Source organism: Lucilia sericata, unplaced genomic scaffold (assembly GCF_015586225.1).
Source record: "Lucilia sericata isolate MDLA Ls3-8-SP2 unplaced genomic scaffold, ASM1558622v1 Contig000284F_arrow, whole genome shotgun sequence".
In the NCBI taxonomy this organism is placed as follows: Eukaryota; Metazoa; Arthropoda; class Insecta; order Diptera; family Calliphoridae; genus Lucilia; species Lucilia sericata.
The window spans coordinates 254,433-269,908 of record NW_023994309.1 but is presented as its reverse complement, the minus strand read 5'-3'; the positions used below and the strand labels follow the sequence as shown (position 1 = coordinate 269,908).

Below are 15,476 nucleotides of genomic sequence, written 5' to 3'. Positions count from 1 at the left end.
CTATAGACAAGACTATAGTCAAGACTATAGACAAAACCATAGTCTAGACTATAGACAAGACCATAGTCTAGACTATAGACGAGAATATAGTCTGAACAATAGACAAGACTATAGTCTGGACTATAGAAAATAATAAAGTCTGGGCTATAGACAAGAATATGGTCTGGGCTATAGACAACAATATATAGTCTGGTCTACAGACAACACTATAGTCAGGACTATAGACAGGAAATAGTCTGGACTATAGACAATATTATAGTCTATAGACAAGACTATAGACTAGAGAAAAGTCTATAGTCTGGACTATAGACAAGACTATAGTCTGGACTACAGACAAGAATATAGTCTGTACTATAGACAAGACTATAGAAAAGACCATAGTCTGAACTATAAAGAGACTATAGTCTGGACTATAGACAATATTATAGTCTAGACTATAGATATAAATATAGTCTGGACTGTAGACAATACTTTAGTCTGCAATATAGACAAGACTATAGACAAGACTATAGCCTGGACTATAGACAAGACTATCGTCTGGACTATAGACAAGACTATAGTCTGGATTATAGACAAGACTATAGACAAGACTATAGTCTGGACTATAGACAAGACTATAGTCTGGACTATAGACAAGACTATAGTCTGGACTATAGACAAGACTATAGTCTGGACTATAGACAAGACTATAGTCTGGACTATAGACAAGACTATAGTCTGAACTATAGACAAGACTATAGTCTGGACTTTAGACAAGACTACAGTCTTGACTATAGACAAAAATATAGTTTGGATTATAGACAAGATTATAGTCTGGACTATAGATAAAAATATAGTCTGGACTGTAGACAAGACTATAGTCTGTCTGGACTATAGACATGACTATAGTCTGGAGTAGAGAAAAGACTGTAGTCTTGACTATAGACAAGACTATAGTCTGGATTATAGACAAGACTATAGTCTGGACTGTAAACAAAACTATAGTCTGAACTGTAGACAAGACATGTCTGGACTATAGACATAAATGAGCATAAATAAAGTAAGAAATTATAGTCGCGCAAGGCCGACCATATATGAACAATAGTATTGTACTTTACAAACATCAGCACAACCCCAGTATACCCTCCCCACTAAAGTGGTGTAGGGCATAATAAATATACCACCATGGTAACACTAATGAGGAAGAACATTATAAAGTTAGTTTGTTATGGAAATTTAAGATCCCCATGTTTTAGTTCAGTTGGTATTTTCTAGCCAATTTTCAGTTGTCTATAAAAGCTCGTCAGGTGCGGTTGTCTTGAAAATGGAAAACGAATAATTTAAATAAAAGCAATTTCTCTCATTGTTAATAATCGCCAACACAGACACAGATACTAAAGCAGCCTTTAAAAGGATTAATAAAAATAATAACAATCCAAAAAAAAAAAAATAAATAAAATAAAAAACCGTTAGTGGACTCGAATAGAAAGAAATTGAAAACATTTTCATAATATAGCGTCATCATTGACAACATTAGTGCGTGTTGGTAGTGAGTGCGGGAAAGTCCCTCTTCTGTATGTGTCTCCGTTTGTATGTGGGTTGTAATGGAGGTGTGTGTGGTTTATTTACAAGAGTGCGTGCGTGTATGAGTGCATTAATTGAAAATATAAAAAATTAATTTTCATTTGCAGTTAATTGTAGGAAAAATTTTTATTTGATGTTGACTAACTAAAATTGCTTAAATTACACAAAAAATTGTTCAAAGTTATTGATAAACGTGGCATTGCAAAATAGCAACATTAAGAATATACAATAGGTATACCTACATACATATGTATATTAAAATATTGTTCTTGTTTCAGTTCCAGCCATTAGCAACAATAAACAAAATTTTAATGTAAATTCTTTATGGTAAACAAATAAGAAAAATATATTTATTTTAAGATAAATAAACAATATATAAATAACATTTCCTCTATTGCTACATGCAAGTACAAATGGAATTGAAAATGATTTTAATGAAGAATATGTTGCTGTATCACCTGGTAATAAGCTTAAGCCTTGTGGCCATAACCAACAGCCAAGTGTCCAAATATCCCTGTGCCTTCATTGACACAGTCAACATTACTGGCAGCTATCCTCATGAGGTGGCCAGTGAACAAAATGCTACCTCGTTAGGCAGTTCCAATATGCCCATTAATATTTCCTATATTTATCAATGGATGATTGTGCCTCCAGAACTAATAGCGGTCTATGACTTTGTCATTGAAAATCGTGTACGCATACCCACCGAACGTCATTTACGAGCATGTGTTTGTAAACTAAAACCCTGCATTCGGTTCTGCTGTCAACCGGGTTTCTATTACGACTTGGATGTTAAAAACTGTTTACCCACCAATTCTACGGATCCGCAATTAACACAGGATTCTTTTACCATTCATTTCGGCAATGAAAGCACAGCCTTGGTGACGACCTCTACACATTTTCTGATACATCATGGCACACCCTGTGACAATATGAGTTTGAGGTTAAAAGATAAGAAACCGGTTAATTGGATTTTATATGATAACGGTACTATTGCCTATAAGAACTTTTTGTTTCCTAAACATTATTGTTATTCGTCGTTACCGGATCGCGATAAATCGGAATCGAATGCGACGGCATTGACTTGGCATTGGCAGCCTTTGTCTTGTATACAGGAGAGATTTCCATTCGTTTTGGAAGTACGGGAGTGGACTTATGCTATATGTAAGTAAAAATGAAGGTGATTTGAACCCAATCAAAATTAAAGATAATGGTAGGTCACTATCCGACTAGACTACAGTCTGGAATATACACTAGACTATAGCCCGGAATTTAAACTAGATTATAGTCTGTACTATAGACTAGACTATAGTCTGGACTATAGACTAGACTATAGTCTGGACTATAGACTAGACTATAGTCTGGACTATGGACTAGATTATAGTCTGGACTATAGACTAGATTATAGTCTGGACTATAGAATAGACTATAGACTAGACTATAGTCTGGACTATATACTAGACTACAGTCCGGACTACAGTCTAGTCTATAGTACAGACAATAGTCAAATCTAAATCTAGTTTATAGTCCTGACTGTAGTCTATAGTCTGGACTATAGTCTGGAATATAGACTAGACTATAGACTAGACTATAGTCTGGACTATAGACTAGACTATAGACTAAACTATAATCTGGACTATAGACTAGACTATTGTCCAGACTACAGTACAGACTATAGTCAAATCTAAATATAGTTTATAGTCCTGACTGTAGTCTATAGTCTGGAATATAGACTAGACTATTGTCCGGACTACAGTTTGGAATATATACTAGGTTATAGTCTGGACTATAGACTACACTGTAGTCTGGACTATAGTCTAGTCTATAGCGTAGTCTATAGTCCAGACTATAGTATAGTCTATAGTTTGTTATATAGTTTAGTCTAGTACAGTCTATAGTCCAGTCTATTAGTCTAGTACAGTCTATAGTCCGGACTATAGACTTTCCAGTCTATAGTCCGGACTATAGTCTACTCTATAATCCAAACTATAGTCTAGTCTATAGTCCAGACTATAGTCTAGTCTATAGTCCAGACTATAGTCTAGTCTATAGTCCACTATAGTCTGGACTATGTACTATATAGTGTAGTCTATAGGTCAAACTATAGTGTAGTCTATAGTCCAGACTATAGTCTAGTCTACATTCCAGACTCTAGTCTATAGTCCAGACTATAGTCTAGTCTATAGTCCACTATAGTCTGGACTACGTACTATATAGTGTAGTCTATAGTACAAACTATAGTGTAGTCTATAGTCCGGATTATAGTCTAGTCTATAGTCTAGTCTATAGTCCAGACCATAGTCGAGTCTATTGTCCAGACTAATATAAGAGACAAGATATGTATGTATATGTATATCTTTTTATTGTGATGTGACTCTAATCACAATATTTCTTGATCTAGCAATTCCTATATTCCTTCGAACACTAAATCATTTTTTGCTGAAGAAAACATATTCACAAATTCCTTCTTAACAACTGTTCCCTCTATACAAATCATAACACTAATTGAAAACACTTCTAAAAGAATTCGACTTACTGCTTACGCATTACAAAACTTAATTACTTACTAATAACTTCTCTACTTTCAATAGATGCAATAGTACGTGATCATTATTAATTGCATAAATTAGAAAGACAATGTGTGGGAATAATTGCAATAAGTTGCATGGACAATAGATTTATTAAATGTTTCTAATATAAGTTCATTTGCAAGTACCATATATATTTTGCTCTATATACTTAGAGCAATTAGTGTCAAAGAAAATGTATGTCTTCACTTTATATTATTAATACTTTTACTGGAATATTTTATACTAATTAATATAGGAATGAAGTCTATAATTAGATCAAATTTACACCAAGGTACACTTGAACATGTGTGCATTATGCCGACTTCTGCAAATATTTAACACAACACAGTTTAAAGTAATATAATACAGGATCCTTTTTCATACATTTCGATACAAAAGTCTATATAATTGAGCTAAAATAACTAGAGAACGGAGAGGTATTACTTCTTATAATTTTGTGTTAAAAGTATTTTTATTTTAATTAAAAAAATAAAACTTTAACAAATGATCGATTGATTCATAAAATTTTTATTGCTTACACTAGTTTTTCGCACCTTGCCTAGAAATTAAATGAAATTTTAATATGTAGATAAATATCAATAAAAAATTAAACATTTGTTTATTAATAGGAGCTCACACAACAACAACAAAAAACAATATTTTAACAATATACGGACAAACTTGTCAGTGGGTAAATTATTCTTAAAATTCCAAAATTTTCATTGAAAATAATAAACCTAAGTAATTGAGAATTGTTCGCATATTGTGGGTGTTGAAACATTATGAGTTTTTTTCCAGACTCTTGCAGCTTTTTGTTTATTTATTTTTCTTAATCTTTTTTTGTTCGCAAATGTTTGGTTAAATATTAATTTATTTTTAAAAGGTTTTTTTTTGTAAAATTTAAGAACAAACGGGAATATAAACTAAAGAAGATTAAATTGTTTGTTTAATATAAACAATATTTGATGTTGGGTGAGAAATATTGTAGTTGGTCCAATTTGCTTTCGTAGGAAGACAAATGAGTAATTATAATGGAGCAAGTCAGACTATGAAAAAGACTATAGTCTGGACTCAGGACTCTGGACAACACCATAGTCAAGATTATAGACAGTTCAATAGTCTGGATAATAGACAAGACTATAGTCTGGTCTATAGACAAGACTATAGTCTGGACTATAAACAAAACTATAGTCTGGCCAATAGACAAGACTATAGTCTGGACTATAGACTAGACTATAGTCTGGACTATAGACTAGACTATGGTCTGGACCATAGACACGACTATAGTCTAGACTAAAGACAAGACCATAATCTTGACTATAGAAAAGACTATAATCTGATCTATAGACAAGACTATAGTCTGGACTATAGACAAAACTATAGTCTGGCCTATAGACAAGACTATAGACTAGACTATAGTCTGGACTATAGACAAAACTATAGAATCTGGTCTATAGACAAGACTATAGTCTGGTCTATAGACAAGACTATAGTCTGGTCTATAGACAAGACTATAGTCTGGACTATAAACAAAACTATAGTCTGGCCAATAGACAAGACTATAGTCTGGACTATAGACTAGACTATAGTCTGGACTATAGACTAGACTATAGTCTGGACTATAGACTAGACTATGGTCTGGACTATAGACTAGACTATGGTCTGGACTATAGACTAGACTATGGTCTGGACCATAGACACGACTATAGTCTAGACTAAAGACAAGACTATAATCTTGACTATAGAAAAGACTATAATCTGATCTATAGACAAGACTATAGTCTGGACTATAGACAAAACTATAGTCTGGCCTATAGACAAGACTATAGACTAGACTATAGTCTGGACTATAGACAAAACTATAGTCTGGACTATAGACAAAACTATAGTCTGGACTATAGACAAAACTATAGTCTGGACTATAGACAAGACTATGGTCTGGACCATAGACAAGACTATAGTCTAGACTAAAGACAAGACTATAATCTTGACTATAGAAAAGACTATAATCTGATTTATAGACAAGACTATAGTCTGGACTATAGACAATACTATAGTCTGGACTATAGACAAGACTATAGTCTGGACTATAGTCGAGACTATAGTCTGGACTATAGACAAGACTATAGTCTGGACTATAGTCAAGACTATAGTCTGGACTATAGACAAGACTATAGTCTTCACTATAGACAAGACTATAGTCTTCACTATAGACAAGACTACAGTCTGGACTATAGACAAGACTATAGTCTGGTCTATAGACAAGAATATAGTCTTCACTATAGTCTTCACTATAGACAAGACTATAGCTTGGACTATAGACAAGACTATAGACAAGACTATAGTCTGGACTATAGACAAGACTATATTCTTCACTACAGAAAAGACTATAGCTTGGACTATAGACAAGACTATAGCTTGGACTATAGACAAGACTTTAGTCTGTACTATAGTCTGGTCTATAGACAAGACTATAGTCTGGACTATAGACAAGATGATAGTCTGCCCTATAGACAATACTATAATCTTGACTATAGAAAAAGCTATAGTCTGGACTATAGACAAGACTATAGTCTGGACTATAGACAAGACTATAGTCTGGACTATAGACAAGACTATATTCTGGACTATAGACAAGACTATAGTCTGGAGACAAGACTATATTCCGGACTATAGACAAGACTATATTCTGGACTATAGACAAAACTATATTCTGGACTATATACAAGACTATAGTCTGGGCTATAGACAAGACTATAAACTGGACTATAGACAAGACTATAGTCCAGCTAAAGTCTTGTCTATAGTCCAAACTATAGTCTTGTCTATAGTCTGGACTATAGACAAGACTATAGTTTGCACTATAGACAGGACTTTAGTCTGGACTATAGACAAAACAATGGTCTGGACTATAGACAAGACTATTGTCTGAACTATAGACAAGACGATAGTCTGGACTATAGACAAGAGTATACTCTGGACTGTAAGGCTAAACTGGGACCTCATATACTAATAATAAAACGCTATTTCCCAAAAATTTTTTTTTTATCTCTAAGTATTTATTTTTATAGCCAGAATCTATTACACATTTTTGATCTTAAGATTTGTATTTGAAAGCAACACTTTACAATAAATTGATTGAATTTTGACAACCATATGATTTATTTTATACAAAGATCAATATTTAAGCGAAAATAATATACAAAACACTTTTCCACTTAATGTTTAAAGAAGGGGATCGAACGTATAAATAAAATTTATGAAGTGCTAAACATGATGGGGGAAATATAAAAAATAAAGTGGCCGGCTGGTAAATGGTAAATATCAGTCTGCCTGTGCGTAAATAAAAACAATGGTTGTGATATGGAAATGGAAATAGAATATTATTGCAATTACAGAATTTTTGTTTACCCAGAAAAGTATTTCAAACTATAATTTCTTTAAAAAAAAATCGTTTACATAGTATATGAAGCAATTAACCCTGAATTGTAATAATTAAAAATAATATTGTTAACAAACAAATTGGAGCAAAAATATTAAAGATTTCTGTATTGGAAAACGTATTTAACATTTTTGAATATTTGCAATTTAGGATACGTTTGAATATTTAATTACTTATTTATTTCTTTATATTTTACAGGTCTTATTATAACTGTAATTTGTATGATCATCATTTTATTTGTCTACTTATTGTGTACGGAAATGAGAAATACTTTTTATGGAGTGGCCATTAAATCCTACGCTTTATGCATCATTATCGGTTATTCACTGTTGGCACATTTAACTCTGACGGATCCGGCGCATATGTCAAAATATTCCTGCTCCAAGATACGTTAGTATGCGCATTCGTACTCAAATTGGAAAACGACTATAGCCCGTACCATGGACTAGTATGGACTATAGATTAGAGTACAGTCTGGACTGTAGACTAGACTACTGTCTGGACTAAAGACTAGATTATATTCTGGACTAGATAATAGTCAGTACTAAAGTCAGAATTATTGACAAGAAGAATCTTGCCTGGACTATGGACAAGACTATAGTCGCTACTATGGACTAAACTATTGTATTAGACTATACTATAGACTAAACTATAAACTAGACTATATACTACACTATAGACTAGACTATACTCTGTAGACTAGACTACAGACTAGACTATATACTAGACTATAGACTAGACTAGACTATAGACTAGACTATAGACTAGACTATAGACTAGACTATAGACTAGACTATAGACTAGACTATAGACTAGACTATAGACTAGACTATAGACTAGACTATAGACTAGACTATAGACTAGACTATAGACTAGACTATAGACTAGACTATAGACTAGACTATAGACTAGACTATAGACTAGACTATAGACTAGACTATAGACTAGACTATAGACTAGACTATAGACTAGACTATAGACTAGACTATAGACTAGACTATAGACTAGACTATAGACTAGACTATAGACTAGACTATAGACTAGACTATAGACTAGACTATAGACTAGACTATAGACTAGACTATAGACTAGACTATAGACTAGACTATAGACTAAACTATAGACTAAACTAGACTATAGACTAGACTATAGACTAGACTATAGACTAGACTATAGACTAGTCTATAGACTAGACTATAGACTAGTCTATTGCTTACATTATACTTTGGACTACATGCTTATTGTGGACTATATATTGATGGCCAATGTGAAATTTCTTTACAAATTGTATATTCCAAAACTTATCCTTTTAAATTTGTTCTTTTCTTTTCAGCCAGTTTTGCCCTACTCTACATTATTCTATCATTCTATATATTAAGCTTTATAAGTTTCAATTTCTATTTGAGCTTTTTTGGCATTATCTTAAGTAAATTGATGTTTTGGTTTATATTCTTTCCAATCGTATTGGTGGTGGCCTGTTGGTCGTTTTTTGTCAGTTTTGATTATTACAACAATAAGCCTGTCTTTGGAAATGATACCTGTTGGTTTGATCGTAAGTATTGCTAGTTCGGAATAAAACACAAAATCCTTATAATTGTATGTATTTGTTTACAGCTCGCAACTTTTCCATAGTTGTTTATTTGTATGCCCCCATTATATTGGCTTGTATATTCAATGGCATCTTTTATATTTTATCACTGCTGAGAATGAGTGAAGGTCTGGAGGGTGGTGAAACTTGCATAAATAAATTAATTGCTCCACTTTCAAGGAATCGGTAAGATGCCTTGAATTTTTTCTGCTCCAGTTCCAATTAATTTGCCATAAACATTTTATTTCTTTTCTATACAGTTTCAAATCATTTTGGAAATTCTATGGCTATACCTTGATCTCGTGGCTGGTGTGTATGATCTCATTTGCCATTAATTACTATCGCGATGAGAAGACTCATATTAACTATGTGGTTTGTTTATTCGTGGCTTTCCATGGTTTTGGCTCCCTGTACGCTTTGATTGGTAAAAATAATCAAATACAAAACTTTCTTCGTCGTATTGAGGAGGAAGCGTATGTAGCAAATTTATAAAAATGTTTACAATTTTGTTTAGTTTTTTTCTTTTTCTAAATTTTTGCCTTTTTAATTAAGAAAATTATTTAAAAGTTGTTTGTTTTTTTTTTTTTGTTAAATATTGAACGTAATAATACATGCAAATGTTTAGTATATTGGTTGTTTTTTTTTTTCTTTTTTATTTCTTTTTAAACATTTCCAGTGACAATGATGATGTTGCCGAAATTTCAGTGCCAATGAGACCATTTTAATTTTTGTTTCGTTTAATTTTAGATTGTTAGATAATAAGCATTTTTTTGTAGTTATTAAGAATTATTTATTTTAAAGAAATAATTAAAATTTATTAATAGTCCACATGTGTATTGGTTTTTAAACTTTTATGGAAATATGATCTGTTCATTTTTTCTGTAAATTATTTTTCTTAAAATAAAATTGTGTCATATTTTTTTAAAGAACTAAATGTAATTGTGATTTTATTTAAAAATGTAGTTGAAAACTAATTTTGTTAAAAAAATAAAACGAGACTTTAGTTGAAGTAAAAAATTTCTATGAAAAATACTGGGAATTTTTTAAAAATTTTAATTTTTCAATACAATTTTTGTTTAAGTTTGTTTTATCGCTTTTTAAAATGGGAGAATTAATCAAAATTTTAATAATTTCCCAGTATTCTTCTCCTCTTTTATCATTCCTTGCAAATCGATCGGTACATTGCTAAATGGTTTGTGTCTTCAATAGAAATTTTAATCTCCAAATACTGCTTATGATATTTGGAAACATTTTTATTGTAACCCTGTATTTGAACTTTTTACAATTCCAAGATTTTATTAATTTCGAAGTCATCCTATGAAATGTTTAACGTAGCGGAGACCAACACTTGAAACTTGTCCATTAATCTATTACAAATGCTTGTTAGTACAGGCACAAACCACCATAAGAACAATAAAACAAATTCACAAACCCCAAAATACTAGTATGAAAGACATCTTTATAAACAAATTTGTATGACAAATATGGGGAAATTTTCTATAATTGAATTTTTTAAAATATTCTCAGTGTTTATAGCAGGAAATGTTTAGCCACGATTAATAACCTCCTAGGTAGCCTAATCAATGACGGATTTAGAACAGTCTATCACGCAGAATATGGCGTAATAACACTATCAGCAATACATAAAACGCCAGATACTCCGAAGGCAATTAGGGCGACATCAAGTGATAAGGTTAGGTCTATCACGCAGAATATGTCGTAATAACACTATCAGCACTATATTAACAGACAGACGCCCCGAAGGCAATTAGGGCGACATCAAGTGATAAGTTTAAGGTTAAGAGAGTATTGAACTATAAGAGAACCATAACCGAATGCTCTTCCAGTGGTAAGCTTTGCATCGTATGCCATCGCCATGGGTGCACTATTGCATATTCCACCACTGCACATTCTTAGCAAGGAAGAAGCTTGCAGATCGGCAATTTGCCTACCAGGTATTGCCAAATGGAGAACTGGGGACTTGATTGCACATATGAGTATACAAAAACTATTCATAAATCACCCATACATTTAAATTCCCGACTGTGGGTCACCAACTATGGGTTTTAGATAGATCATTTAAGGTTATTATTATTGAGGTTATAGGGACTTATGGACTGATCATACTTGGTGGCAAGTAAAAGCTGATCAAGTATGGTTCATAGATGGGTCCAAACAAATAAATGGCGAAACGGGAACGGGCATATGTGGCCCCAATTTCCAAAAGGCTATCCCCTTTGGACACTATACTTCAATCTTTCAAGCAGAAATATATGACATCTTTATTAGTGCTAGGGAGTGCGTTAGGAGAAGAACTAAGGGATTAAGAATTTGTATAATGTCGGATAGCCAAGCATAACTCAAGGCCTTATTGTCATACTAGGTAAGTTCGGGTGTTGTAATGGACTACTTGACTTTACTCAATGAGTTATGAGGTAAACACAACAAACTAACTTTGTGTTGGGTACCTGGTCATGAGGGTCACTCTGGCAATAAAAGGGCAGACTGCCTAGCAAATATAGGCGCACGTCGCCAACTAATCGGCCCTGAGCTCTTCTGTGGCATTCCCCGAGGATACGCCATAGCTAAATGTGACTCTTGGTTGAAATCTCTGAATTTATTCGCCATTGGGAAGCAAATCCCAAAAGCGATCTCAGAGTACTAACGGGATTACTTGCAAGACATTGTGGTCTCAGATATCATCAATTCATTCCAGGCAACTCTTCAACGATTCTATGCAGATTCTGTGGCCTACAAGATGAAACCTCAGAACATATTTTATGCAACTGCCCAACATTAGGGTATCGCAAAGCTAAGATCTTGGGTGCTGCTTTGCTAACCCCAAAAGATATCTTCACCCTTCGTGCGTGAACTAAAACTTGTATGCGGAAGTAATGGGCTGCACAAAAAATCCACACAGTGGATCGCAGTGCTTTGTGCACTTTCAATCTGATCTAAATCTAATCGTATGCGCACTAGGGCATTCGGGCATAATAGTCAATTTAAGAGCGAATAATATAAAGGAAAGACAGTTTGGGGAAATTATCCTGATGAATGCAAATCCGTTCAATATGAAACGGTAGATATGACCACAAAAATGCAAATTGTTTTCAAATTTTATCTTTTTGAACGATTTATTGACAATAAACTGATTTTCTGCCACAAGCTGAACTATGCTTACATGGGGACTAGGGATCATCAAAAACTATTTGTGTCGAATTTAATCGCTATACTTGTAGTTTCAAGTCAGTTATGAGCCTTGAAGTGCGTTTTTTAAAGGAGATATTATATGGAGACTAGGGTTAATTAAATTGATTCTTATAAAATAAAATTCTGATGGGAATTTCATCCCTATAAGTCAGACATTTTCAAAAGAGGATCTTATATATAATCGTCTTAGAATTTTTTGATTGACTATTTAGATTGGTAGTATATGTGTTGTCAAAAATCAATAAGAAACTCATAACCGAAATAGCTCCATACAAATCATAGTACAGATCTATTAAATGACCAATGGACTATCTGGATTAAAACTTTAATGTACTTTTAGCTCATTTTTCAAGTGTTCCTTTATATTATTGAGAAAACTTAGGGAATTTGCATCAAAAGAAACAATAAGATTAATTAAAATTTTTAATTAATTTCCAAAACAAAAAGTTAGAGTCTTAACCATTGTTATTCATTCATTCATTGTCCATAGCAGCTCTCTCTCTCTCTTTGATACCCCTGTTGTCTGCTGCTTATTTCAAAAGTTGTTTTTATTTATCAAAAACTAACCACTTAATGGATACAAGTACAAATATTTACAAATTTTTTATGTGAAGCAAAATTAAAAATGAAAACACAGAAGGAACAATAACAAAAAAACAACAACTAAATAACCGAGGGTATGCAGATATAATGCAACAACGAAGGTAGAAAGGGAGCCACATCACACACCATATTCAAATTACATGCAGTAGGAATATGAGAGTATGGGTACTGCAGATAGTTGGTGTGTGTGTATATACGATTCGTAGTGTTTCTTTTTTTCTCAATATATAGTTTCACACATATTTTACGATATGTAAACAATTGTTTATGTATCTGTAGTATACAAGTGAGTGAGTAGATACATATGTATATATGCGCTTTTTATTTTACATGCAGACACATTACGATTATATGCAGTGCAGCAGCAACATATTGTAAAGTTACGCGCCAAACATGGCCTACCTCGCCTTAAATTCCAGTGAGACCATCAGTGACGTATTTTTGTTATACACTTTGCAATGCATACCATACCATCTCATCCCTCCCTAGCCAGCAAATGTTGTGGCAGGCAGCCAACCACAATAGAAACAGGAACGAACGAAAGAAGGAAGGCAGGCAGGCAACAGGAATGAAATTCCAGTGAAAAAGTTTGTTGCATGCTTTACATGTTGTATATAGAATTCCAGTTTATTGGCATTTTAGTTCTGTTTTGCTCTTTTTTTCAGCTGAAGAGTTCCAATACTACGCATCGCATCATGGTGAACAACAGCAACAACAACAACATCATAATCATCATCGCCAGCTTCAGTACATCGGCATCATCGACATCAACATCGTTAGTATTGTCCTAAACAGAAATTTGTAACTCTCGAGTGCATCAGATTTTTACTACGTTTTATTGATTTTTGTTTTTCTCGTTTGTCTGTTTGTTTTCTGGTGGGTTTTTCCATTCCCTTTGTATTTCTGGTTCTTGTGGGAACGACTGACTGTTGGCTGACGGACAGACTGACTGACTGGGAGTAAGTGCAAGTTATAGTGTGGAGTAAGTAAGTATATAAAATATAATCAACAAATGTATAGTACATACCACACGAAGTCTGGTTTAACGACCACACCAAATATCCAGCAACAACAAGAACAGCTACAGCAAGCATGAAAAATGTGGCAAGAGGTATAGTAGCAGCAAAATATGCAACATGGTTAAATAAGAAAATGGATGTGCAATGTAATATTGGTGGTAGTTAGTAGTGTTGGTGATGATGTTTCAAAATCAGCATCTCTTTTTATTGTTGTTGTTGTAATATTTTAGCGAAGCGCTAACAAAAGTGGCAGGGAATACACACACCCAATTCTGTCATCTATTTTATAGAATTCTATGATATGAAAATGATTATGAAATTGATGGCTGCCAGAATCGGAAATACATATGTTTTTCAAAGATTTTATATATTAATAATTTTATGGCCTGATTCTTTAAACAGTAATGTGTGAAATTTGTTAAAACAGTCTGGTACTTTATTCTTAAATTTTCACTCAAATATTTCTTTCTGAGATTTGATCATTTCCATTTACGAAATCTTCTTTTAACCTAACTAAAACATGACAACCATGATTCCTATATTTTACTCGTTTTACAGAAGTTGCGTGTCTGCCTCTAGACATGAACTTAAAGTTACAAAATCACATTCTGAAAAAATTTAGGGTGACAGAACGAAACCACGTTAACTGGTGGTTTCGTCAAGACCTCACCGCTCGTAAGATGTATCAATGAGGTACTAGATCCATCCTGTAGAAGATAGAACCCCGATAGTTTACCAAGGTTGTCTATATTCGATCAGAAAACTATTCCTCTTCTTTGAGAACTTTGGATTCACTTTCTTCTATTGCGATCAAAAAACCCTCGCTTCTTTTCCAGTTTTCAATCATCAGTATAGAAATACCGTCTAAGCCTCTAAGCTTTGAAGGCAGTAGTCATCACCTTATCTTTGCACATATTGGAAATTTTGGTGTCGCAAATGGATCCCTCTACCCTATGATACTTCTTTGTGGAGTTAGAGACAAGAGTGCTTTACGTGAAAAACTGCCTTGACAGCCTTATTTCACGGTGGTCTTTTTTCATTCACTGGGTGGTCTTGGGGCGGTCTACTTACTACTCACCCCCCGAGTGACTTCAATCAAGAACATTCGGGTGGTAATTTTTGTACATGGATCTGCACTACTCGAGCTATCTAATGTCTTGCCAAGTAATCGGGTTGCGGAATGACAAGTAGCATGATGCTAGCTCGACAGTCGGAGAAGTATCGGACAAAATGTTGATTCCGTAATACCGGGAATGATACCGAGTTAGATCAACAGATATACACCTTTCATGAGCGACGCAGTAACATTCCCATACTCCAAAGATCCGCTGAGGTAGATAAGGATCCCTCTGTATATCGAGTTAATCTGACAAAGGAATAGAAATTGTCTAAGTCAAATTGCCCTGACATGTTGAGTGTTGGCACTCAACCGTTAGTAGCGTAACATGTATCAATATGCTCCCTGTTGAGGTGGCAACAAC

At 33.6% G+C, this 15,476-nt stretch overlaps 1 protein-coding gene across 2 annotated transcripts; it reads left to right on the top strand.

Annotated features, from left to right (window-relative positions):
- The first annotated feature begins 1,277 nt into the window (after positions 1–1,277).
- Positions 1,278–10,097, top strand: LOC119603227 (probable G-protein coupled receptor Mth-like 8). 2 transcript variants are annotated; one of them, XM_037955209.1, is made up of 7 exons: positions 1,278–1,553; positions 1,842–2,727; positions 7,774–7,965; positions 8,909–9,127; positions 9,190–9,349; positions 9,424–9,636; positions 9,840–10,097. In XM_037955209.1, the coding sequence occupies exons 2-7, from the start codon at positions 1,965–1,967 to the stop codon at positions 9,886–9,888; spliced, it is 1,596 nt and encodes a 531-aa protein (XP_037811137.1). In that variant the 5' UTR covers positions 1,278–1,553; positions 1,842–1,964; the 3' UTR covers positions 9,889–10,097. The 2 variants fall into 2 exon arrangements, with proteins under 2 accessions (XP_037811137.1, XP_037811136.1); XM_037955208.1 differs by having other exon boundaries at positions 1,278–1,589.
- The last annotated feature ends 5,379 nt before the right edge of the window (positions 10,098–15,476 follow it).

Bases quoted from the DNA above. Each gene is read 5' to 3' on its own strand.
- LOC119603227 (XM_037955209.1), top strand. From the start codon at position 1,965: ATGCAAGTACAAATGGAATTGAAAATGATTTTAATGAAGAATATGTTG. The intron at 9,128-9,189 runs GTAAGTATTGCT...ATTTGTTTACAG, and splicing joins TGATACCTGTTGGTTTGATC to CTCGCAACTTTTCCATAGTT. The intron at 9,637-9,839 runs GTATGTAGCAAA...AAACATTTCCAG, and splicing joins CGTCGTATTGAGGAGGAAGC to TGACAATGATGATGTTGCCG.